We start from the raw sequence: 26,548 nt of genomic DNA, 5'->3' as shown, positions 1-26,548 counted from the left end.
TTTCTTCAAGTGTAGAACCTCGCTTCCCTAACTCCAGGAAGCAGCTGATCAAGCCCTTTGCTACGAGGACATAGGAGATGCAGGAATCTCCTTTTTCCACAGCTGAAGAGAAGCCCAAGGAGTTTGTACTTGTGGAGATGTTGTAGGCTCCTTCCCACACCCAAAAGCATGTTGGTGCTATACCAAAGCTCAGCCACAAATACCCCAAGCTAACCTTTAAATTGAGGGGCTGTGGTGGGGACTACAGAAAATCACAAGGATGACAAGCAGCATACATGAATTTATTTTTCATCTAAGAAATGACACTGCAGGCTGCTGCAGGTTGCAGCTAGATTTTTCCTATGTGTTCAGCAGTATGATGTTTAATTAGAGAGAAATAAGACTGACAGAGATGGTGATGACTAGCTTAAACAGGATTACTACTCAGTACACTAAGAAAAATCTACAAAGAATAGATGCTAATGGTTTATATAGCCTTTTAGATGCAATTAATGATTTCCCAGATACAGTCCACATCTGTTTATTTAATCCAGGAAAGAAGTAGCCTACCATACCTGTAGATAGTTGCAAAGTTTAGTTTTGCATCATGAGACCTGAGGCTGTCTCTGACTTTGAGACACGCATCATCCTAATTCTTTCTGGAAACTGAACAAAACCACCCCATAAAGCATGCAGCCCAGCAACTTGAGGTTTTCCTTATGTCAGTACTTTTCTTGCTAGTTCACAGGTTGGCTTTAGCTTTAGCCCTTCCATTTAACTTCTGTATTTTATTTAGAGCACTCAAATGGGGAAGGCAGCTGCAATTTACATATGTTGGAAGTTATTTTCAGACTTATTTAGCTGCACAGACAAAGCCCAGTCTTTTACTCCTCCATTAGGGTAATTGCACTTACTTTGCATGGGAATGGTTTCTGCTGGTGAAGAGGCAGCGGTATGATGCTGACATTGCTCCGGAGCTGCTTTGTGAAGATGACAAATACATCACTAAAAAGAGTGAAGTAGCTGTGGCTTCAAATTACAACACTTACTTTAGGGCCAAAACCAACCTTTTAACTATTTTGAGATTTTTATTTCTTAAATGTTGTAGGAATGTTCTAAGCTTTCTGTGTTGTCAGTGCTACTGTCACCTAGCAGTTGAGGCTTGCTGCCTGGCCCAAGAACCTCTGGATGCTGACAGGAGGGAGAGGAGGGGAGGAGAAGGATGTGGGTTCACTACAGCCTCTCTCACCTGGAAGAATAGGGCTGTGCCCCTGCTCCACCCCGCTCTACACTCCAGCTCAGGGCACCTCAATCAGCTTTGGATCAAGCCCTGCTGAGCAGTATGGGCTAGGGAAGCAGAGAAGTTGTGCTGCCGATGGTATCAAAAGTCATTACACGAAGAGCCTCGTTAAACTATAAACCTGAACTTTGTCCGCCATGGTACGGGTCAAAGTACCTAGTAAATATCTAAGGTATGTGCCAAAAGTGCAATTTAACACCTCGTATGATCAGCCACTTCATTTCTAAATGTCCCTTCGCCTTTTCATATAGCTTTTTATTGTGCTTTAACTTTCTCATATTTGCAGTGACACCAAGAAACCCAGGCTGCCTCAGAGAGCCAATCGTTAGTCATAATGCCACCTGCTTTATTGGTGCCAGAGATGAAAAGAACTAAATGCACCGAGACGCAGGACACACATGTGTATATAAAAATAACTATACTGCACACCTATGGAAAAAAACCCTGTCTGTTCATCATCACCTGCATAAGTGGGTAAATTTTGGTGTTTTAGGTGATTAAAGTGCCCTAAATCAACTTTAAGAGCAAGCAGTAAATCTCAAGGTTTATTTTTATTTTTAAATAAACGGTCTTATCTGTAATGTTTATTCTACAAAAATACGAGTGAACAGTATTTTTAATAAATAAATCCGATATAAAGATTTCGAATTTTTGATTCATAATGTTAAGTATTGACAAACAATTGATCATATTTAATAAGAAGCAAGGTAAAAAACAGTAGTTGCTGGAAAATGTTTAGAACAAAAAAAAAAAAAAAAAAAAAAAAAAGCACTACTGAACAGCTTTTGCCCTATTCATTAGTTTTCTGCCAGCAGACTTCCCAGTCTTGAGACTTCCACAGCCTTTACCAAGGACAGATTCCTCTGCTCTCCAGCTGCAAGGTTCACTTGAAATCGGTGCCAGAGGCAGCCACAGCCTCAACAGGACTGAGACTACCCCCTTGCCACAGAGGCAGGAAGGAGAGCTTGTAGGTGGTGAAAGGGCAAAGACTCATTTTTATTATACCTTTTATGATAATTATTAAAAACATAAATGGAAGATATCTTTGACAGTGAATTACGGGTAATAAACAACTGCGATATTTTAGAAAAAAAAATCTTGCCACCTTGCTGTCTGTGCTGCACTGCATTTGCCACCAAGGTTACCTGAAAACCGGCTGCCAGAGAGTAAGAGCCAACTCTTGCATGACTTCTCAGCTTTGTCATGAGTAAACACCAAAGTGCAGCAGACATTATTCTGCAGTTACGGCAAGAAGCTTACAGTACTCTGCTGTGCTGCCAGCGCCAATGTCTGGCTTTGGCCAAACAACTGATTTGGAATCAATAAAACATGAGGAGCATAGACCTCTGAAGTACAGAGGCACAGACTAAAATCCCTGATTGTTAAAAACCAACCTGCTGTAACAAACTGGCACGATCTCATCATTAGTTTCTCATTATCCAGTAATGAAATAACCATCCAGACACCTTAGGTATCTAGAACTAAACACCATTTTCTGATCATTTTTAGCATGTGCTTTACTGTTTCTGTTGATATTATTTCTTAATTAAAACTAGAAGGTTCTCGTGTGTGCAGAATGGTTTCAGTTGACTGCCAGTAAAGCCTCTAAACAAACAAAAAAAAACAAACACAAAGCACACACTTTTACTACAAGGATGCCTACAAGTCCAGAGGGTACGGATTCGCGGCTCTCCTCTGAATGATCAGAGTGCCTTTCAAATCACTCTTAAAGCTCTGCAAGCCCTGCCAGTTCTTTCCACACCGACTTTAACACAAAAACAATAAAGCTGCTTGGGTGCAGAACCACGTAAACAAATCACTATTTAAACACAGCTTTCATACAAAAATATTTTCTATATTAGTCAAGTTAACCAATGATGATAAAAGTGGTTAAGTGGGTTTTCCCATTTTGGCCTTAAAATGCTGACTGGCTGCAGCTGTGCGTAGGGGTCCATCCCCCTTGGCTTTAGAAAGTCACCCCTCACATCCAAGGCTCCCATCCTTCCCAGACTCTGCCAAGAACGTTGGGGTCTGTCGCTTGATCTATCAGGCATCTCACTTGGGTTTCTTCTGACAGTCCGTCCTCGGGCTCCTTGGCTCTGATATTGTGATCAGTGTTACCACGAGCCACAGCTGCACAATCGTTGTAAAAGGATGACTTCTCATAGCCCAGGCGGAGCTCATCACTAAATAGGGAACACAAAAGTAAGTTCTTATTAAGAGGAACAAGCCAAGGAAGTCTTAGGTAGGGGGTTTTAAACTATGAAATGCTACTTGGACACCATTCATGCAGCTTTATTTTTCAAGACGTGGAGTTCAATAGTTGTGGAAGTCTTGGCCAATCAAAGCTGGGTGATTTCAGGCGTCCTTTGCTAGTGAATATTTACCACAAATATTTAAATCTGGTCAAAAACCTCTTAACTGGAAGAAGGATACAGCACTTCACATCCAAGCTGATTTATCTCCCTACCTGCCCTGCTGATTTGTGTCTGCAAGAAATCTTTTGCTGCTTTTTCCAGTTCAGCCTTGACAGCGAAAGAGACTCCTCCCGAGTCTTATGCTTTTCAGTTTTTGTATGGTTTTAAAACAGGCTCACTTTCTCCTTGTTTTCATTACTCTCCTCCCCCCCCCATTTTTTTTTTATTAATCCAGAATGCCTTTTTAAAAGAGGATGGAAGGGATTAATTGTACTTTAACTGAATTCTGAAGACGTTCTGATTTGAGCCAGACTTGACTAGACTGACAGAAATAACCTGAGAATGCCACCAGGTTTGAATTTGATGTTTTTGGAAAGCAGCTTACCTTCATTCCTCCTCTACACCTATTTCAGGTTCTCCTCCAAACAAGTGTCAAGCAGAAGCACATCAGATTCTTAAATACTAGCCCTAGCCTAAAAGCTGTGTAGATGGAACAGTTTCTCACTCTTCAGACTGCTGTTCTTTAAGCCAGCTTACAGGGTGGGAACAAACTTGTTGCCAGGAACAGTAAAACTGCTCAAGAGGCCTGAGCTGGAGCAAGAACAGTTGGGGAGATATCTGGTGTTTTGGCTGGCAGGATGATTCAGAGAGCTTGTATGTGGACCAAAATGATTCCTAAAAGTATTTTGCCCTGTCTGCCTCTTCTTTTCCTAGCTGCCATTCTATCTGAAGGGAGCAAAACTGCCGACAAGTTTTGGAGCCTGCCAAAGTTCTTAGTGGAACAGTTTAAAACAAAAGGGGAGCATCTTACCAAGTGATTCTTGCTGGATTGCAGCCTGTAAGCTTCCTTTTGACGTAGCTGACTTTTTGCAAAGGGTACCAGTTTACTTGAGATGTGTTTATTTCCTTAATCCACGTGCCTCCTTTTTTCAGCTGCCTTTGTTCAAAGTTCTAAAGAGGAAATAATTTTGCTCTATTTATTATATTCATCATACTTAAACAGACCTTTATGCTGCCACATCATACCAAGTCAAGCCAGCAACTCGTAATAGGAGATGCAGTGGAGGGCGAAGTGCTGAGATAGTATCTAGGCTGCCTGCGACTTAAAATTTAATTTACAATTGGACTTCCTTAAGTAAGTGCAGTTTGTTTCAGATGCTTTGTTTCTCTGTAATTGTTAGATAAATACAGTGCTGTTATAAAAATTTAAGGGGCTCAATGCAAAAAGCTGAAAATACTTACGCTGCTGCCATTAAGTGACATAATGTGTTCAAGAGATAACCGCATTTTTAGGATTATCACACAAAGAATGGTACATTATCAGCACAGCCATGTGCAACTCTTCCTTGTCCATCATCATCCCTACGAAATTCTGTCATTTTAAATGTTTTGTCCAGTTTCTTTGTGAACTCAATAGAAGAAGCACTGAGACCAAGCATCATGAAATACCTCCTTTTTTGATCACTTTTGTTCTTAGAGTTTAAAGAATTTTTACATGAGGAAAAAGGAAATAAAAAAACCCTCACCTTCCAGTCCAGAGAAGGCTCCTTTACAAATACATCCATCGTGTTGATGAGGGGATCTGGATCTGCACGATAAGCTCTGAGGGCATGTACCATCACACTGTAAATGAGACCCCACTCCTTCACTGGCATCATCAGATTAACAAACTGGCGAGTCAGACGAAAAGGAATCAGCTCTGGCACTGGCAAAATCTAACCAAGGGCAAGGATAGTCAAAAGAAAACAAGAATTAAATAACCTTGGGAACAAAGGATTAGAAAAACCTTCTTTGTAACTTAACTGAACACGTGCAGGTTGGTGGAACAGCACCACACTGTGCCATCAGAGCTCTGGTTGTGAGTATTTAGTGACAGTGGTTGAAAGCATGGTTACACTGTACAAAACACCATCACACAGGCTGAATATGTATTTTTTCATTCCCTTTCCCCTTTATATGAAACTCCTTAATTTCATTTCTCAGACAAGCAGTTTATACGTCTGAAAACACAGATTTTGTTCTATTAACCAGAAATAACTTTTAAATATTATTTTACAATCAGAACAATGGCAAATGAAAATGAAATACCTGAAATTTAGTATTGAGAATTGACTCATAATTGCATAAAGCAAATTAAAAAAAAAAAAAGCTGTAGCAATTTTTTTTTTTATTTTTATTTTTTTTAAAGAAAACATACCTGTGTGGCTGATCCAAATGCATGTCCAAAATCTATTCCCACCATGCCGCCTGTCTCCTTGTTAATCATGAAGTTGGACAGATGTCTGTCTCCAATACCAAGTATCCAGTGACTGATGCACATCAGGGCATGAGAGCTGGCAAAATGTGACCGAAGAGACAGGAAGGCTTCTGGAGATGTGCTCATTTTCACAAAGGCTCTCCTTAACAAAACAGAAGGAATTTGTTGAATACAGGAAAAAAAAAAAGTAAGCTTCTGTTTCACAGTGAGCAGTCATTAGCAGTGCACTTACCGCAGCAGGTCTTCTGGAACACTGCTTTCCCTGCTTTTGAAGGAAATAACTGTTTCTGTACGGCTTGCGTTTCTGCAAATTAATGAAAGAGTATTGTCAGCTACTGAGGCAACAGCACATGGGATGTTAGAAGTTAAGGTATGTACATGACTACATCTGCACGTTTGTTTACATCAGGAAACAACAGAGCAAGCCACACACAGAGTTTGCCCTAAATGTTTTATCTGGTATTAAAAGTGAATCCCCTTTTCTTTTTCCAGGCAGTTATTTTCAAGACTGAAATTTCTTACTATGAAATAGCATGTAGCTTCGTCTATTCTTCCCCAAATTAAGTAGATGGGCTAAGCTTTTTAAAGCAACACAATTGTGCTCTTTCTGGTTGGATAGTCTCTTCCATGCAGAGAAACTAAGTCGAATCTCCCAGCAACACGCAGCAGCACACCAGAAAATAGTGCTGCAGAAGGGGAGGCAACAGCGCTACATGGTTGGTGCCAAGGACATCTATGCCATACACATCTGGGGGAGGGAGGGTGATTGTGCTGGGCTAGCCCACATCTGGTCCTGTGAAACAAATGCTTGTGAGCAGCTGGAATGCACTGGGTGCCCTGCTTCCAGTTAAGCTCTGTTTGAAAGCAGCCAAGTTGTGCGCTCAGGGACAGCTCTGCGATGCAAGCCAACATGAGAGAGATTGGGAATTCACTTCAAAAGCACTTTCCTGATATGAATAAAAATGTTAACATAGATGCACTCAGATAAATGAGTCAAAGTTTTCCCTAAAGAAACAAGAAACTTGTTTAAGCAGGTTATGAGCTCATCAGAAATCCTCCACTGGAAACTTCTCTTCCTCCACCATAGCATTAGAATGAGGCAGGCATAGAAATTTCTGAGGATACTCAAGTGTGGACCCAAACCATCATGTATTCTTAAACCATCATTGAATCACAATGACACTCCTTGTCCAACTTTAGCAGCTGCTCTGGCTCCAAGGCAGCCTACCTAATTGCATACTCAGGAATAAGAGCTACAAAATACAGTTGAAGATGAGCACCTGCTTCTAGACACCTTCTTAAGGAAAATAAGCAAGCTTCTGAAAGCACTCCTGCACTCTGCTAGAATTTTAGCGGTACTAAGCTCCTTCTGCAGAGCATCTCACGTTAGACAAAGTTGTAAAATGGGTGAAAATCAGGTCTAGACAGTGTACTATAATGCAGATTATTTTTTCATGTAATGTCTACAACCGTGTATTTGTGCATTCTTTAGTTTCTATACAATGCATGCAATTCTCTTAAAACTTACTTGTACATAGCATGGTATCGAGAGATGCCTTGTGCTTTCCCACTCATCTTGGCCAGCCACTCTATATAGGCAGCACGAGGTCCTTTTTGGCTACAGACAAAAAAAAAAAAAAAAAAGTCTCAGTTTCTCCACATTATCTTACCACTGTGTACTTGAATATCTGCAAACTGAGCATATGCTGCTATGACCCTTGAGATTTTTAGGCACAGAAGGCATAAGGAAGCTACAGCCTACATTACTTTTAGCCTTGCTAAGGAAATGAAGTTTACGCAGTCATTGTATGCATTGATCCATCCATCTCCTCACCCCCAGGCCCTGAATGTACTTCAGTCACATTTAAGGAAAGATTAGGCATTAATATCTCAATGAGATTATTTTCCAACAGATACTGTAAAAATCAGAAGCTGCCTTGAAAAAAAAAAAAAAAAAAAAAAAAAAAAGACTCAACTGCTCCAAAGAGGGAAAGATATTTTTAATGCTATTTCTTCTCCACCTGAGGCATTACATAGCTTGCCACATTGCCCATTGCTATTTGTCCATCCAAACAGGTAAGGAATGCAGGAAGGCAGTCCATTATCTCTTCCGCATGTACAGGAGGGGAGGACTTCAGTTATTAATCCAGGAGAAGCTAGACTTCATTAGTTACACAGATTACAGAATAATTTGATTTTTTCTCCCATCTTATCTGAATACATCACTGTGCTAGCTGTTAAGCTGCTGTTCTATTCCAGACAGGCAGCCACTTACTAGAGCACCACCTGCCTTTTCTCCTTCCAGAGGATGTTCTGAGATATAGAGATCCTTCCCATTTAACAAATGTTTATCATTTATAGACCGTGTAGCCATCATTTCTGGATACAGAAAAGAACTTTTACACTTGAGGAGGTTATTTCCCCTCACCCCAGCTGAAATATTGCCGATAAGAGTTTTGTTGGAATTCTCCTTTGGGAGTGGTGCTATTCAACCATAGCTCAGTATAAATTGTCTTAATTGACTCATTTGAAGAGCATATGGGAAAATATTTCAAATCTGTAAACAACAATCAAATCAAGCTATTTTTAGGATAAATCGTTAATTGATTTTAAAAAGACACTGATCACCTCCTGACTCCCTTCATGAGATGTTTCCATGCAAGTCCTCCACTCTTCTAGTAACTGAAGTCGGATCAACAGTAATGCTGCTGATCACAGAAGTCAACTTGATAGCAGTAATGCAGGAACTGAAGCAGTTCCTAAAAGCTCAGTAAAAATCAAGTAGCTCTAGAAACCAAGGCTCTTTGGAGTCCAGCCTCCACAATGGAGCTTCCTCCAACCTGCCCTACAAGCAAGAGAACTACTAAAACCATGATGACAGCACTTAAGACAAGCCCAAGCAGAGATTATGTACTAAGGGACAAAGTCAGTAAATCAAATCATGTTTCTAAATTCCAGAATAGAAACGGGACGATGTCCTAGAATTCATCAATTTTACAAATATTCATCCCTTAATTGCAAGCAATCCAGAGACAGAAAAGCTAATTTATTCAAATCCAGCATTTACATGCAGTCAATGTTCTTTTACAGTTGTTGTTTTGTACATCTGCCAATTTCCTCTATCCCTGACTTCTGAACAGTTTCTAGAGTAGCTCTCTTTCTGCTCCCCCTCCACCCTCACTCCCCCCTTTCTGACCTCCGTCCATTTCCTGCCTGATCAAATCAAGAGATCAAAATCCTTTGCTTGTAAAAATCAATCTGCCGATAAGGAAATGGTGATGATAATGACATCACACACGATTATAAGCCTCTTGTTTAAACAAGCTGGGTGGAGGATATTCCAGGTACAATGGTACTCATTAAACAAACAGTTGCTAATTACTAATTTGGGTCAGGAAGTACAAAGTGCCTCCTTGCTTATAGGTACTTCTCTTCCTTTTAAATAAAGAAAAATGCTGCCACAAGATTGTCACTACCATGACCGACCCATTAGCAGTGGTCTCTATTAGAGGACACAGTTAACCCAAGAACCACCTGTTATAGTTGAATTGTTCCTCTTCAGACATGCTGTTCCTCAGGAATTCTTTCAAAGTACAAGTATTTTCCAGCCACTTGATGAGCCCCAGTCTGGAACAAAGAAACCAGAGATGCGAACAAATAGCTCAGGGGTTGGAACAACACAAAATAGGGAGCAACACATGCTAGTGCCTGCTAAAAGACCATTGAAAGCTACCAATTTAAATACACCCTGAAAAACAGATTCCAGATGAAGCAGTTTCAATGCATCAAAAAAAAGCAATCCAAGACCCAAAACACTCTGAACCGGAATCTGTTAGCATAAGAATTTTTGTCCCTTCAAGATGAAGTCCTACCTTGTTGTCATGGGGATGACCTGGTAAGTTTTCAGCTGCATATTTCTTTGGCTACAGGCAGCATCTTGGGAAAGGATAATGTTCATTACATCAAACAGCTGCTCAATGCGCTGGTCTTGTCGCAGGTCTTCACCACCTTTGACAAGAAAAGGGTACTCCTGCTCATCACTGCCTCGGATTATTATACGCTTCGGTTTCCTCAAGGATTCCATTACACTTATCTTGAAAGAGAGGAAAAAGCAAAATATTTATGACAGAAGGCCTGGTCTTGCAGATTGATCACTGAAATTAAGCGTATCTGGCATCCCCAAATGGCAAAATCAGGTTGCTGAATTACTACTCAAAACCAAAATGCTGAACTTTATATATGTGCTGCAAGACGTGTAAACAGCAACCACCTTTCTATTGTCGACTTCTTCAGACTGAATATGGACTCAAATATATACCAGCAGGATTCTGACTCAAACTTAGAAACATACCCGCTCATCAAATCCAGAGATTTTCACGTGGTACTCCGGCAGTGGTTTCCCCTTCCCATCGTACTGACCTGTAGGGGGCACGGGATAGAGGTGGGGAAATGAAAAATTGTCAGTCTGATTCAAAATATTATTACTATTATTTAAAAACGTGTTTAAGAACAGAAAACTCTTGCAGATATTTTGTAAAAATGGCAGAATGTTGCAGAGTGGTATATTTGAAGAAAATATATCAAAAATCACAAAAATCAATTTCCATTACGTTTTTATCTTTGAATTACTAATATTCTATCTTAAGCCATTATGATTTTCAGATATTAATAGGTTTAGAAGACATCCTCACTGAATTGAAATTAAATCTATAGTAGATTTAAGTATAAGATTTCCTGGAATCAGGCCTTGGAAAGAAAGGTTTTAGGTTAGAGATGCAATTTTAGATGCAACTTTAAAAATCAGGCATACAGCTTAAGAACAGATATAAGAGATGAAAAAACAGAGCTATTCCAGATGAAGTCTACCGCTGTGTATGGTGAGGATGAAGGGCCGTGCACCTATCAGAAGAAAGAGCTCAGAAGTAGCAATTTTCTTTTAAGGGACAGTTCACCATTGACACCAAAGGGGAACTTACCAGGAACCTCTAGCTCATTCCTCAAGAACTCAGCTTTGAAATCACTCATCCATGGTGAACATTCTTTCAGATTTCCAGGCTCTCTATGTTTTTCGTTCATTTTTGCGAGGAGAGAAGTTACTATCCCATTAAAATCTTTAGCCTTCATATCCAGCAGTTTTGAACCACCTTTTCCAAAATGACTGTTGAAATCCTTCCCAAAAGCCTGTGGTTCATTACAGAAATTAATCCAGTTAAACACAGTGCTAGAAACCCCCTAAGAGCACCCACACAGCACCCATTGCTATCCAGACACAGTTTCTCATCTGGCCTCCTAAAACAACTCAATCTTTCTTCCACTGCTGTTCTTTTTTTTTTTTTTTCTTTTTTTTTTTTTTCCCCCTCCATTGCTTCTAGTCTATCAGAACCTTTTCATTGCCTGTTTGACAGACCCCACCAGCTAGGATCAACATTTTACTACCTCAGTGGTACTGAAGACCTGTAGAATTAGACCACAAACCTTCTTGCTGTGTCAAAACCAGAAGCTTATCCCTTAACCTCCTCCAACTGTAGTTGGATTCTGGGTCAGTGTATCAATAATGCTGCTTGTTAAAACTTAAAATGTACCCTGTCTGTTTGTAAGCATTTAAGAACAGCTAGTGAAATATTAAATACAAATATGTGTATTCCCTTAAAATTGGAAAACTCTTGTGCTTTATGGATTTATTATTTTTTAATACTAGCAGCAAGCATACTCCATAGCAAAGTAAATACAGCATAGCTAATTTTGTACATAACTTTTTTGCTAACCAAAAGGTATATTACACATACACGTAATGCATGTTAGATAGCTTTGAGCATTAAAATTAATTTGTTTATCATGTTAGAGAGTGTCAACTTAAATATTTTACTTACTAACACGTTATTTATTCTATTTGCTTTGAAAAAATCTTGGATATAAAAACGTACAAAAATGTATTTTAGAAGAATTTAAAATACCCTGATAAAGGAAAACTGCAAAGACATTTCATACCAATCTATTTAATAAACAAAACAAGTATTATCTGTAAGTAGTTAACTGAGCTGACTTTTTCTGTTCATGTTCAAGGTTCTAGAAAAAAAGCAGATGTCCCCTCTTGGACCTCACTGGTATTAACAGCTTGGAAGAGACATGTAAGCTCACTTGTTTTTAAAATGCCTGACAGTTTTTCTCCAAAGCTATGAAGGACAAAGCTATTTCACTGAAGTTAGTGAAAATACAGAAAACATTATCCTTCTCAAAAAGGGACTGCTATAGTTAATGCTTTTATCCCTTCAAATCTGATTTCAGATGATTATCTGATATCTTCCTCTGTTCAGTTGATTTCCTTAAAATTAAGGGTAGCAAATGTTTAAACAGCCTTAATACTGTCTTTTACTTAGTATAACCCATCAATAGCATTCAATTTACTTGTTACAGAATTTCACGTTAAAAATAAATGCAAATGTTTATTGCTTAAATTATAACTGTAGTTGTACATAGATAATAGGGATGAAGATTATAAGCTTGAATTACTCCACATATTAGAGCAATTTTGCACGTCAGTCAGGAGACAGCTTTTTCAGCAAGGACACCAGAAGTCATGCTGTCATCCCTACAGCACACTTCGTTTCTCCATTAATACAGCAGCACAAAGGCAAAGAATTCAGCATCTGTGCACCATCACCCTGCCCCTCTTCTGCTGCAGCCATTAGTATGTAAAATGAACGCAGCCCTACCTCTGCCCTTCAGCAGCAGGGAAGGATCCTGCGCCCCCTCTTCCAGTATCTCCCTTGCTCTTTTCTCCCTGCTATTAATTCAATCGTGATCAAAAGAGACTTTTTTCCCCTCCTTTTTTCTTCAGTGGGACAGAATTGACATAAACCATCCCAGTACCCAAAGGCAGGCTGCCTTTGGCCTCGTGCCCGCTAGGCCCCTGGCTGCGCTTGCCCCTGTGTGGCTGAACAGACAGCTGCTCCCCTCCCACTGCCCCCATCCTGACAGCAGCACATCCTGCAAATTCTCATCCCCTTACTCTAAGGTTTAAAGTTGTTATCATCAGAGACCCAGCTTATCTCGTGGCAGCCTACTGAAATGGCTCGAGAGCCCCAAAACTCCTAACTGCCCTTTCTGCTGCTGTATCGCCTGCCTGCTGCCCTGCCTGACTCTCACCCTCCACCTCCTCTCTCTGCCCCACCTGAAGGGATGGGGCAGGAATCCCAGAGAGACTCCGATAAGTTTATCTCATGTGATTGTGACTAAGAACAGCAGCCATACACGAGAGACCTGAATCTGCCCAGCCCAAGCCACAGGTCTGTGAACACAAAGGACGAGCATACAGCCCTGCTTCTACAGGAGCATTGCTCTCCTGGCCTCCAGCAGCTTGCAGTTCAGGGCTTTCTGGTCCCAGAAAGGCACATTTGCATTTACATCTCTCAAAGCATCTTCCCCCTCCCCATGCTATATTATCTAGCCACTACTCAAACCCATGAAAGCGCCCACAATATCCTGCAGCAGGAGTTTAGCACTTAACTGTGCACTGAATGAGGAAACACTTCACCCTGGTTGTTTTGAACCTATCACTTCCACAGCATATTTTCTCCATGCTTGGCACTCTTGATGTTAAGAGCTTTAGCTGTATCTGCTCTCTTTTTTTTTTTTTTTTTGTATGTTTGTTTGTTTTTTGTTTTGTTCTCCCCTAACTAGAGGAATCTTAAAGTCATTCCTTGTACAAAAGTACTCTGTAGCTCTGATTATTCTTGCCAACTAAATCTGCTCCAGCTCCATTATGTCCACGTTGAGATGTGTGGACTACGACTACTCAGTGTTCAATGAGTAGATCTGAGAAGGCTGCTATGTCAATGTGTAAAACCATGTTTTGTTCTCAATGACTAACAGTCATTTTGCTTTCTTGACAGCTCTTGAGTATTCACAGCTGATGTTTCCACAGAACTATCAACAAATCAAGATCTTGCTCTCAAATTTGCAATAGTGAGCTTGGACATGAACAATTCACATGTGAAATTTATGAGTAAGTTAGGTGTTCTCCCTCACTTCATTTTTCTACGCCAACTCTCACTATGCTAAGTCCTCATTTAGTTTCATAGAATCATTTCTGTAATTCCTCATAGTTGTAACACTTTGATTAACTTATCCTAAAAACTTAGTATCAATAGCAACTTTGAGTATCATCATGTAGCACAACACCTTAAATTGCTCATATGTCCTTGGCAGCAGGGAAAAAACAAGGCCAGATTTCTGTTCAGGATCACAGATGGGCAGAGAGGCCAAGGCACAGAGGACCTGGGGGTGGGCAGGGCAGGGCAGGCAGCACCCAGAGGGCAGTCAGAAGCAGAAGCTGACTAGTCCCATAGCTTCTAGCTATGGGACATAGCTAGACTTCATAGCGTAACTTCGTAACAGTCCCATAGCTTCTAGCAACAAAATACTAGTCACAAACTCCTAAATTTGATCTCCTGCTTAACCAAGTGCTGCAGCACCTGTGAAAGCTGTGATCTGGTGGCTCTCTTTTGACTTTTTAGTGCATTCTACAGAAGCTCACAACGCCAACACTATGTAGTGACCACACGTACCTGAATAAAACGTTTTCTCATCAATCCAAGGCCAGGAGCCTCCAAATCTCCCAAATTCTTGTACATTTCTTCATACATTTCCTTAAGTTTATTCTTATTCCTCTCAGTTTTTAACAGTTCATTTCTGACATCCTCAACCCAGTCCTGCAAGCAGAAGGAAACAGATGAGTGCTGACAAAAATAGTTTGCTGACCCCAAGTCTCTGGTAATTTGCTGAGATTGCATTTGGTTTTCTGTACTAGTAGCTAATTAACACATCTTTTGAAAGCCAAGAGTGATCAAAAGGCTGTGGAAACACTCTGACTCCATGTTACGATAAAACATTTCTATTTTACCAACATAATTATTACGTTTACTACCATAGTGTCGAGTGCGAACTAAGAAAGCCCCTATGGGGCGGGGAGTGGTATCAAACAAAACAAGAGAATCCTTTCAGCAGTGGGTTTACAATCCAGGCAGAGAAATCCAGCAGAGAGCTGGGAAAAGGCACAAGAACACCAGAAGACAGAATTTTTCTGAAGTCTCTAGATGGTCACAAATGCTAATTCAGTAATGACTTTGGAACAACTCAGGAGGGCTGACCACGAAGCAGTACAGAGGCCTTGAAAGGAGAAAGCTGTGAAAGGCAACTGCAAAGCAGTCAGCTGGCACAGGGGATGGAGACCAAGGTGAATGAAAGCTGCAGGGAGGACCCTGAACACCATCGCCAGCCAGTGCTGGGTTGAACCGCTTCCTGCGCCTGCGGTATCAACTGAACTGCGGCTGGCTCCGCCCAGCACCTTCTTTCCTAAACAGCGTGGGGAAGGAGGGAAAAATAATAATATGCTTTACCTTGAAAAGCATTACAGGATTGGAGAGCTGTTCCAGGGAGCAAACAAAATCTTGAACTACTCCTCCCCTGTCCAGCTTACTCTTGATCCTTTAAAAGGAAAAAAAAGGCATCACAATTCAACAGGAACTAGCATCACCACCTAGCCTGCAGATAAGCAATGATACAGATCATCTGCTATATCCAAGAATCTGGTGAAACTGTTGTGGGGTGGGGGAGGCACAAACGGGTAGGAGGACACAGAAGTCTCTTGGGCTGCATAGGTGTTAATAAATTGGCTGTCCTAACTGCACAGCTCCTGATTTTTTGGTGATTAACTGTCACACTATGAAAATAGCAGCTTGGTGGGTAGTGGAAGGCATACTTAGAACAGAAAGTGGCATTAACAAGACTACACATCCTGTCGTGACAGTTATTCAAGGGTGATAAAAGTTTGTGAAGTACAAGTCTTTACCTTCTTGTTTGAAGATAAACTTTTCAGCAAACATATCAGAAGTTTGACACCTAAAATTATTTTAGTGGTTCTACAGCACTGTGTGATAAAAGTTGACTTTTTTTTTTTTTCCTCTGAGGATTAACTCAGGTTTTACTGCATGGCAAAATAGGCAAGGTAGGTCTTACAGTAGGCTCATGCTACATAAGCAGAGAATACAATAAAGAGCTGCTGTCCCCTCCTCGCCCCCAAAAAAACAAAGTGTTTATGAATTTCACTGACCATCTCTGAAATCTGATAGGACCATTTATTCTAACATCCCCGCCACTCTCTCATGGTATTACAAAGAGTAAGTATCCAAGCAAGCTTTATCTCTCATGGGTACTGACTGTCACTACTGTGAAGTCTCCTACAGCAAGAGTCTAATCATGCACCCCATTTTCCTTCAGCCTCAGAGGAGGAAGATGAAACTTTTGACTAGAAAAGTTACCTGTAGGACGGGGTTGGCTCTTTTTGTTTTTCTTGAGGAAAAAAAAGACACCTAACCCCCCACACCTGGGAACTCATAGAGGGAATGGCCTCAAGTTGTGCCAGGGGAGGTTCAGCTTGGAAATGAGGAGACATTTCTTCTCAGAAGGAGCAGTCAGGCATTGGGACGGGTTGCCCAGGGAGGTGGTGGAGTCACCATAGAGGGTGTTTAAGGAAAGGTTGGACATGGTGCTTAGGGACATGGTTTAGTGGGTGATGTTGGTGGTGGGGGGATGGTTGGGCCAGATGACCTTGGCAGTCTTTTCCAACTTAATGATTCTGTGATTCTATGATTCTAAATCTGCTGAAAGCATTCAGACTGTTACCTGGGTACATCTAAGACTGAGAAAGCTTACATATTGTTTTTCCCCCGAGCCTTTAAATCAAAGCTCAGTGTGCATAGGAGTACCCTTAACACTTCTCATGCCCCTCAAAGAAAACAGTTTCTTATAAATCAATAAATAAATGCACCCCCTCCAGAATAAAAAAAATACACAAAAGAACTATGCCAATTGCAAATTCACCTTTCTACAAACTCCTTGTTCTTGCAACCATTTGCAGTATCTTTGAAACAGAAACTTTCACTGCTGATCATGAAAGGGTAGATGATTGCCTGGGGATAGGTATTTGCAATCTCTTCAACAGTATGTTGCACGGCTATTGCTTCATCCTTGTCAAGTAGTGCCATCATCTGGCTAATCCAACCAATGAACTGCCAACAGGGAACGGAAGAAAGCTGCAAAACAGACAGTGCTTTGGATTTTAGTCTTCCTTAAAAATACCAAACATAGCAAACACAAACAAAGCCGCTCTGTGTCCCAGTTTGACAGACTGGGACACATTAGAACAGAGAATGACAGCCACCTTACACAAATCATCCCCCACTGAAGCAGAGATTTATTATTACTACTACTACTACTAAACAGTTTTTCTGTTGCAAAGATTTGCAGTTTGTTGATCAAGATAAACCCTTATACTCAAGCCTGTGGTTTTTCTATCTGGATGCAATGTAATAAATTTTGATAAAATTTAGATAAAAACATAGATAAAAACAACTCAAAAATTTGATGGGGCAACTCAAACATTATAGAGTTCAAGTCTTGATCTGAATAAAAGAACCCAGGAAGTGGAACACTGGAACTCCAGCCAAAGTTTTGTTCTTCCTTTAAACAGATTTGGGCTTGCTGACAATATTTCAATACAGCTCCCCATCCTCCACCCCAATGCAATTCATGCTCACCTCCCTCCAAAAACTGCATCATTTTTTAAAGGAATGCTACAATATATTTATTTGTGATAGCAAGAGGCTGACTGACTCATTTTCCCCTGCCTCATCCCTTCCTACCTTTCTAATGGAGTTTAAGTTTGGTGGACTATCAGTTTTAGCCTCACTGGAATAAAGAGGCAAGGACAAAAACTCCTGGTGAACTTCCCTTTTGGGTGAGGTTTGTTAGCTGGACCAGCCGTCAGCTTCTGTTTTCAGCCATCAGAGTTTCACTGTGGCCACACCTTGTCCACCTTAGCCATTTTGCTATGTTTTCAGTTTCTTAAGATAACTAAGCTATATTTCTGTCTCTCATGCCTTTGAGTTCTTCCTCTGACAGGGCTTGGCACTCCCTGAGCACCAGCACAATGAAAAGAGCTTGAAAATATGGGCAGGCCAAGACAAGAATGGGCATGAGTCAAAGAGGAGCACTCAGTGTATCTGTGCCGTGACAGAAGGGAAGGCAGCGTGGCACACGGCATCCTGACAGCAATACAGAAACAGGCAATGGAAAGAAGGAAGTGGGAAATGTGAAGGAGGTGAAGCTGCAGTGGATTTCCAAAATGAAGCAGGATGGAGAGAGGTGGGAAAAACAGAAAATGAATGTGAAAGGGCTGCTGGTTTCCTGCATGCAGGAGATTCAGCCTACAGAAACAACTCTTAATCCTATCCACTTCCATCAACCCACTTAAATAGTTCAGAAGGGGAAAAAAAAGTCATTTCTCTCCTGCAGTTCTCAAACTAGTATTTGGAATCATAATACAAAAGTTCAATTTTAAAGAAAAGTTTCTCTGCATACTGATTAGACTCAACAAGACAGAGAAAAACAAAGAACAACGATGGGATAAAATTTATCTGATTCACTTGAAGCAAAACTCACCAGTGGAACCTCTCTATCAATCTAGCCTCCACCTTCGACCTTTTAAATTCAATTTATAACAACATTGGCTGCTAGGAAAATGGAAGCAACTAACCTCTCGTGTCACTAGACCCAGTGTCTCTGCCGGATATCTTTCAACTAATTGCAGCAGTCTAGGGAATCTCAGCCTGGCTTCTCTGGAGTTCAGTTTTAAAGCTTTTATCATTTTCTCTACCACAATAGCTGGGAATAGCTGCAGCTCTGCAGTGTTAATTTCTGCCAAGAGACATTAAAACAAAAGTTATCACAAACACCATCACTTGTTTCATTTCTTTGATCATCTGGAACATTCATCTCCACTATTCTGTATTTTTTTTTTCCAGTGTATTTTGTATTTTTACTTTGTTCTCCTTCCCATCTGTTTGAACTGCACACATCAGCAACACATGTACTTGGAGACTATAAGGATTAGCTTTATCAGGAAGCTGCATCACCACTGGTAACTTGCCTGTTTCAAATACAACACTGTTAAGGTCTGGGAAGGAAAAAGGGAAGCATCTGCTGGCTATGATACATATCTCACAATTGAGAGGGAGACTACAAGTGATTCACTAGTACCAGAGCTAGCAGTAATAGTGGGGAGAAAAGAAAAGACTATAAATACTGTTGAACTGCAGAACAAACCATTCCATTTAAATCCAAGCTGTGTTGCTCTAGGAGATCTCTTGGGTATCACAAAAGCTCATACACATCACAGATAAAACCATCTCACGTGCTTAAGAGAAATACTGACTGACCAAGCAAGCCTTCCTCTTCCTTACGCAGATGATGGTCACAGAAACCAACCAGAGTCATATAGGCATCGATAACTCCCATCACATCTACATGTTCCATGGCGTGGGACTGCACTTCCTCTTCAGACTTCCTCGCAGCACTGCTGAAATACTGAAAAGCTCTCTTGTTCAGACCTGCCAATACCTGAAATTTAACCATAAAAAGGAAAAAGACATCAGCAAGAAGCATTCAACAAGTCTTTTTGAAACTGAAGCTTGGTATAAAGAAAAAAATATCATGCTATTTCTAGCAATTATTCCAGAATTTTCAAAATATAAAACACTTAAATTAAAACTAATCTCTGCTATCTTTAACTACAAAATTTCATGTTACTAGAATTTACCAGAAAACAATTAAAATGGTATTTTTTCATAAGGAGACATATCTGTAACATCTGCATAACAGCTATAATTAGAATTTTTGCTAAAAAGAGCACGTGAACTACTTAAATCTGATGTCTTTCCCCCCTCACAGCTGGTGTTCCTGCAGACATCAGCTAATAGCAGGGTTTCATATTCTTTTATCTATCCATACCCTTCACTATCTATTAAAGTAGCGTATAGAATACTGAAATACCCAAAAGTGTCCCCCTATTTTACCTTTTCAGGACTGTCCAGACTTTCTCCCAACAGTACTGATATTTTTACAGCTTTCTCCTCCTCTATTTGCTCAAGGCATCCTGGATCCTGACTAAGAGCATTGGCCATGATATGGTAAGTAGTACCCAGAAGAAGATTCTGGTTTCGGAAGGCCATCACATTCTTGCTGAGGTAGTCAGAGTTGGTATCTTCTGTTGGAATTCAAAAAGAAAGCTGGTAATTTGACAAAAAAGAAGCTTTGTATTAATAAATGAAGTGAAGCAAGGAGAAGGCTGTTACCAAGCAGGGAGGTGGTTTTTAGCACGGAGAGCACTCGTTCAGGATGACTCTGGTTCCGGCTGAAGCTATGTGTGAAGCGGCAATATGAGCAGTTCCACCTCACCAGCCAGTCCTCCCTCGTTTTGGCCTCTCTGCGCAGGTCTTTCAGAAGCTTCCTGGCAACTGAGAAGCTGTTCTGTATTCAGATTAAGACAGGGTTTTCAGATAATGTGTCTGAAGAGGAAATAAAATCTTTTTGTGACCAGATTAAGGGGTGGGAGGATTTAGGTAGCATAACGCTATCATAAAGCGAAGAGAGGCCCACTGCTTCTCTGGTCTCATATTCAAAAACAGATTAGTGCTTCAAAACTTGAGAAATTTGAGAAGGAACAAAGAACAGAGGTTTGACAAACCGAGGAAATTAAAATAATTTTATCTGCATGATTCAATAGATATTAACTGTCCTGCAGTGCAAATGCATATGGACAACATAACTTGGTTTGTAATACCATTAAGCAAATCACTTATGCATTATGACCAAAAATGTGACGAAAGGCCACATTTCAGTAATTGTAACAGTCACATCCAAAGCAAAACTTCTAAGTCACTTAGCTTTTTATAAAAAGGTTAACTTTAGTATATGATCACAGCATTAATGAAAACAGTGATGAAAAACTCCCAAAACATTTCATCATTGCTGATTGAAGCAAATGATATTGATTCAATCTGAATTTGGTTTGCATTCTTGTCTAGAATAGACTGGAAACGAGAGAGCGTATCATTTGGCTATGAGCATCTCATCCATTAATGACTGAAGCATTTCAAATACTTTATTTATCCACCCTTAAGAGTATCAGAAACCATCTGTTGATCAAAGGGGCCTTTAGGCACATCTCCAATAATGACAAATTATCACCAAGTTTTTAAATCAACATTTATCTATTGTTTTCTTTCTCTGTAGAGCTGAATTTCTTGAGCATTCATAATGTCCAGGATAGCAGGATGAAGAGGAGACAAGTTCTGCCTTTGGAAAAAGGCACCCAGCTAGACCTATAAGGCTTTTCCAGCTGTAGTTTCTGTACATTTTCTCACAAAAATCAGAAGCTATCAGACAGTACAGTCACCTGTTTCCTGGCACTTTCTATCATCTTCATTTTCATGTTAAATTTGCAGCTTCGAATCATTGAAGGAATGTCTTCACTCTGTTGATCTACTTCCATTGGTTCACCAATACCACATTCCTCGTCCACCTCCATACTATCATTTGCCTGATCACTGAGAAGTTTCTCTTGCAGTTTGTCAAGAAAGAAACACCTGCACAATGACAACAGGAGTACAAATCACTCTGGCATGCAGGCAAGGGAACATATATTCAGAAGCGTTGAACTTTCTGACAGTAAACATAGCTATGAAAAAATGGCAAGTTATAGCAATCACCCTTAGCAAGGGCTAAACATATTCCCCAAAGAGTCTGAAAGTGACAACCAGGGATAGGTTGACCCTGAGAACATTCCAGAATCTTGAAACAATACGGGTAAGTATTAGAAAATGTCCATAATAGAGTGGGATTTTTTGTTGGTTTGTTCTTTTAAGCATGAACAACAGCCTCCAGGTTCACTAAGCAGTAACTTCACAGGTTACTAGTGATAGGACTAGAGGGAATGGCCTCAAGTTGTGCCAGGGGAGGTTTAGGTTGGAAATGAGGAGACGTTTCTTCTCAGGAAGAGCAGTCAGGCATTGGGATGGGTTGCCCAGGGAGGTGGTGGAGTCACCGTCCCTATGGGTGTTCAAGGAAAGGTTGGACGTGGTGCTTAGGGACATGGTTTAGCACGTGACATTGGTAGTAGAGTGATGGTTGGACCAGATAATCTTTGAGGTCTTTTCCAACCTTAATGATTCTATTCTATGATTCACTTCCAACGTGACAGAAACATGCCAGGCTGTATTTTATGCAAACCTGCAATTCAGTACATATGACACAGACTTGTAAAAAGGGACTTCAAAATCTGCATTGAAGGGAAGACCAGTGGCCACGCTCAGCTTCTGAGAAGGAAATTACCATGAAACAATGCTAAATCCTTTTTATTCTACAATTAATCCTATCTAATTTAATAGTATCTCTCAGTATGTAGACTGTTACTCAATGCAGGGGAAAACACTGGAGTCTGGAGTGGGGTTTGGCATTGAATAAAGGCATATTTTAATAACTAAATTAAGATGAGAAACAGTTCTATCTGATTTTAGAAAACCCTGGTAAGACACTAACAAATAAACATTTTGAAACTTTGCAAAGGAGTATACCACACCATGTATTTATTCTACCGAGTGTCTAATGGCAATGAGCTCTATATGTATCCATGCTTTCCTGACACCCAGAGATCGTAAAATAAATTACAGTGCACAGTGGTTATCAGTAAAGCTGCTAAAGAAATTGTCCCTTCAAAAGGAGAAAAAAATTTAGATTTGCACTGGAAGACTGTATTGGGATGAAGATAAATAGCACTGGGAGGACAGAAAACTTCCCAATTTGAAAAAGCATTCCAGCTTCTTCGGAGCTAATCCAAAACAGTCTCCAGAGAACCTTTGTTCTTTCTAGCATCGTCTGCGGAGCAGAAGCCTTTGATTACAGCAGTGGTCATTAACTTTTCTATAAACATCGGAAGTACAGAGAGTGACAGGGCTAGGATTTCGTACACTCCCTAATTTTGACAGTGACCACAAAGTAGGTAAGCGTTTTTATTAATAACGGACAGGACTTTAGGGTGGTGTTTTAGTGAGAAAAATACAGCTGATCTACTCAACTACCCGTGGGTGTGTTTGAGGGCTGCTGAAGGGGGCCAGCTTGACTTCTCACCAGCATTTTTGCGCAGTATGTGTAGTTACTGACGCAAAAAAAAAATGCCCAAAGTAATAATTATGTTTCTCTATCAAAACTTGAAAGTTAGTCCCACAAAAAGCAAACTGTGATAATTGATAAAGTTATTAGAATAGTTCAAAAGAAGTCATATACTGGATCAGAGACACTCTCCCACTCCCCTCCTCCCATGTAAACAAGCAGTATTAGATAAAGCATCTCCCAGAACTCAACAGGCACACACAATTAAAGCTAACTAAAGAATCTCACTTTACCGATTTGTAATGATATCATCCCAGATGTTCATGGGATCCATTTTAGCATCTGGATATCTGCTTGTCCAAGTTCTGAGAAGTCTCTTAAGGGAAGCTTGTGAAGCTAAGTTACCTAGAAATCAATTTAAGAATACTTTAAAAGCATCTAGAACCAAACAGCATGAAAAAGGCCTAAAACCAAACAATCTAACATTCAAACCTCAAAACTGCAATAAAAACAACCCAGTTGCATTTCTGTATTTACATTAAATACGTTATTTTGTGATCATACTTTTGGTTATTGCTAAAGCACAACAGATTCAATGCGAACACCAGTGCCAACTGTCACTGGAAATCACCAGTGATAGGTACCTTACCATACAGGAGTATGCTGGAATACAGTAGAATTGTTAACTAAATTTAATATATAAATAATTTATATGCAAAAATTTGCAAAAGAATGGAGAATTATGTTCAAATCTACCTTAAATAACCACAACAGTTCTTACTGTCAAGAATACAGTAAGTAATTCCAGACCCATGCCCATTCAAACAGGAGTTTAGTCCTCTAGGTACGGAAACAGAAATTAGAAGTTCAGACAACCAGGACTATTTAATATAACGAAAACAAAATAAACTTAAGATTTTCTTTTACTTCTTTTGGTCATAAAATTGATGAAATCCTGTATTTCCGTCAAAGCTTGTACAGACTGCAGTTTGGTCATTCGACTTTGATATAGCAAAGAATCAATATTGGAATAGCTCTGAAAGAAAAGGGAGAGGATGAAAGATGCAACATGGTCTACTTAGTGCTAAACAAAAACTTTCACCTAGCGCTGACAGATTACGCTCTACAATCAAGCCTTTTATGAGTTACTTAACAGACATGTAATCTGACATCAACTCTGCCTTGAACAAGTATAGAGACACATTCTAGCTATAGTCCCTAAAACAGATGGAAGTTATAACCTCTCAATTTAATACTTCATTTTGCAATTTGTCCTGGGAGCAGTAGGCTTCTGAAAGGATGAATGACGCAAAATTGCCATTTCTCTGCACAATTACTCTGAAAAATTTCTAATGGATGAAACCGAGCAGAATAAAACAAATTACAACAGAGGATGATGAACTCCACTGGCTGGCTCAATTCTCATCATTGCAAGCAGCGACCTCAATGGAAGCTTTGTCATATGACTGGAAAGCACCTACATTTCATTGTATTTGGGAAAGCATTTATCCCAAGAGCATAATCTAGCAGCAGTAACAACAACAGCTTTATTATTCCACGAGTTTATACAGAAAAATCACATTTGATATAGCAGTGACCATTACCTGCATGAATATCTGCATGCCATTGCTAATGTAATATTTGGCTCTGTCAAAATCATCTTGCAGGATGTAAAGGAGACTAAGCTCTTGGCTATAATACATTTCTATAACTGCTTTCTTCTGTTCTGTCTTCATTGCCTCATCAATGAAAGTCAGCAAAGTCTGGTCGTTTTCCCCATTAAGCAGCAACTTCAACTTACTGCGTATTATATAGGGCAGGTATGTCTCCTACAAAGTGAAAACATAATCTTTATTTCTAGGAATCGAATATTAGATGATCTTTTTATTATCTGTGGCAGATCATATATATATAATAATATTTTGAACCATTTTCTTAAATGAATTCCCTGTAGACAAATTACAATTTGTGAACATACCGCAGGCAGCCTTGTCTGCTCAAGAAGTTGTTAGCAAATTCCACCAGTTTCAACAACAATGGTTTGGTAACTCTTAAAACGTGCAACAAATAGAAGAGATAAAAGTAACACAAATACTGCAAGAAGTAGTGGTTAGATCTGGTGCTGTCTGATCCGCTACAGACTCCAGGTCAAAATAAAACAGCCTAAAAACGGCAGAAGTAACTACTTCAATTACTAATATATGAGATTGTCTGCTAATTTCCATAATAAAAGTATCCCAAATTATGCAGCTGAATGCTAACCGTAATCATGTTCAGGTGCAGGACACCCCTGCAGACATAAAAACAACACAGTATCAAGTTGATTTGTAAAAACCTGATAAAATGGATCGTTCCATGTTTTGCTTAGGTCTGGGGGTTTACTGCTGTCAATATTAACAGTAGCACAATACTCCAATGATTTCCATTCTGTGAGGTGGTCATAGCATTCCAGAGATGCAAGTTCCCAAAAATCCTTCTCTGCTTCTGTTGGCTCTCCATCTTCCCAGACTTCTTGAGAGAGTGCCTAGGGAATGAATTTAAAGGAGAGGAATGTTCTCAGAATTTAAACCAATGTCAGATTCTGACCCAGTCACTAGTGACTTAAGAACAATAATTGTCTCATGAAAATATCTATTTACCAGAATGTGACAGAACCATTAAAAGCAGAAAATTCAAGGTAGTCAGTATTTATACATAAGTTAATTTCAGATAGCCATTTTCAGTAAACTTGCATTTTTAAAAAGCCAAGTCTTTAAAAGAAGGCTAAAAAGATTCTTCTTTGTTTGTACCTACTGTAACTGGAATTTGCCATGAATACATGCAGTTTGCTCTCTTGGGGGTAGCGTGGCCATAGTGTTCTACTTGTCTGCTTAGGTGCATGTGAAGCTTTCTAACAAACTGTTAAAAGTTGCATGCTTACTGCTCTGTTTTGACTGCTCATGGCATCTGTTCACATGTCTTTATAGACTGAACCATCAATCAAACAAAACAAAAGCCATCCTAAAGAACACGCTTCTTTTCAAAATGTTTCATTTTGGCTTATTAGTTTTAAGCTACAAGAAAGATTTGTGAGACAGAATTCTTGTTTTCATTTTACCTCATCATAATATTTAGCTGCTTCAGCATAATCACTCCTTGCTTCTGCCAGTAATGCTTTCTGTGTAATTTCCTTAGTCCCAATCTTACCACTGAAAATACCACGAAGAACATCATAATCTCCAAGAGACCGGTAAAGCCTAGCAATAAGAAGAAGGCAAATATTTCAATTAGTTGAATGGAAGTACATTAAGGGAAGTGTAAGCTATTAAAAATGAAATAAATAAAAAAAATAAATCTGCAATAATATTATAGGCTTGTAATATTAAAAATACATATTTCGTATATCAAATTATAAATACATATTTAACTAGATAAACGTCATCTTGTCTTGTAGGGAAACACCTGAACACTGGAAGCTCTGGCAGCTGAGAAGCTGTAAGACCTGTGGTAGACCTGCGTGGTGCCAGGAGTTGGACTCAATGATCCTTTATGGGTCCCTTCCAACTTGGGATATTCTATAATTCTAAGACATTTTTCAGTAGTGAGACA

The 26,548-nt window shown here is 39.8% G+C and overlaps 1 protein-coding gene across 1 annotated transcript in view; it reads right to left on the bottom strand.

The window, feature by feature from the left end:
• Positions 1 to 1,811: 1,811 nt before the first annotated feature.
• The window catches only part of PRKDC (protein kinase, DNA-activated, catalytic subunit), an 85,098-nt gene continuing 60,361 nt past the window's right edge, over positions 1,812 to 26,548 (bottom strand). Inside the window, exons 64-86 of the mRNA XM_084511315.1 lie at positions 26,058 to 26,196; positions 25,296 to 25,484; positions 24,565 to 24,789; positions 23,888 to 23,996; positions 23,254 to 23,365; positions 21,249 to 21,438; positions 20,146 to 20,320; positions 19,867 to 20,057; positions 19,231 to 19,411; positions 18,549 to 18,709; positions 16,835 to 17,046; positions 15,352 to 15,439; positions 14,521 to 14,664; positions 10,930 to 11,134; positions 10,305 to 10,372; positions 9,826 to 10,046; positions 9,488 to 9,580; positions 7,482 to 7,571; positions 6,186 to 6,257; positions 5,894 to 6,095; positions 5,223 to 5,411; positions 4,508 to 4,647; positions 1,812 to 3,465 (exon numbers count right to left, since the gene is read on the bottom strand). Of these exons, the coding sequence (XP_084367441.1) occupies positions 3,261 to 3,465; positions 4,508 to 4,647; positions 5,223 to 5,411; positions 5,894 to 6,095; positions 6,186 to 6,257; positions 7,482 to 7,571; positions 9,488 to 9,580; positions 9,826 to 10,046; positions 10,305 to 10,372; positions 10,930 to 11,134; positions 14,521 to 14,664; positions 15,352 to 15,439; positions 16,835 to 17,046; positions 18,549 to 18,709; positions 19,231 to 19,411; positions 19,867 to 20,057; positions 20,146 to 20,320; positions 21,249 to 21,438; positions 23,254 to 23,365; positions 23,888 to 23,996; positions 24,565 to 24,789; positions 25,296 to 25,484; positions 26,058 to 26,196 (3,601 nt within the window). The 3' untranslated portion in view covers positions 1,812 to 3,260. The remainder of the gene's footprint in view (positions 3,466 to 4,507; positions 4,648 to 5,222; positions 5,412 to 5,893; positions 6,096 to 6,185; positions 6,258 to 7,481; positions 7,572 to 9,487; positions 9,581 to 9,825; positions 10,047 to 10,304; positions 10,373 to 10,929; positions 11,135 to 14,520; positions 14,665 to 15,351; positions 15,440 to 16,834; positions 17,047 to 18,548; positions 18,710 to 19,230; positions 19,412 to 19,866; positions 20,058 to 20,145; positions 20,321 to 21,248; positions 21,439 to 23,253; positions 23,366 to 23,887; positions 23,997 to 24,564; positions 24,790 to 25,295; positions 25,485 to 26,057; positions 26,197 to 26,548) is intronic.

Source organism: Aythya ferina, assembly GCF_964211825.1.
Source record: "Aythya ferina genome assembly, chromosome: 2".
NCBI classification, from domain to species: Eukaryota; Metazoa; Chordata; class Aves; order Anseriformes; family Anatidae; genus Aythya; species Aythya ferina.
The sequence above is the reverse complement of the archived record's forward strand: the minus strand, read 5'-3'. Positions and strand labels throughout refer to the sequence as shown.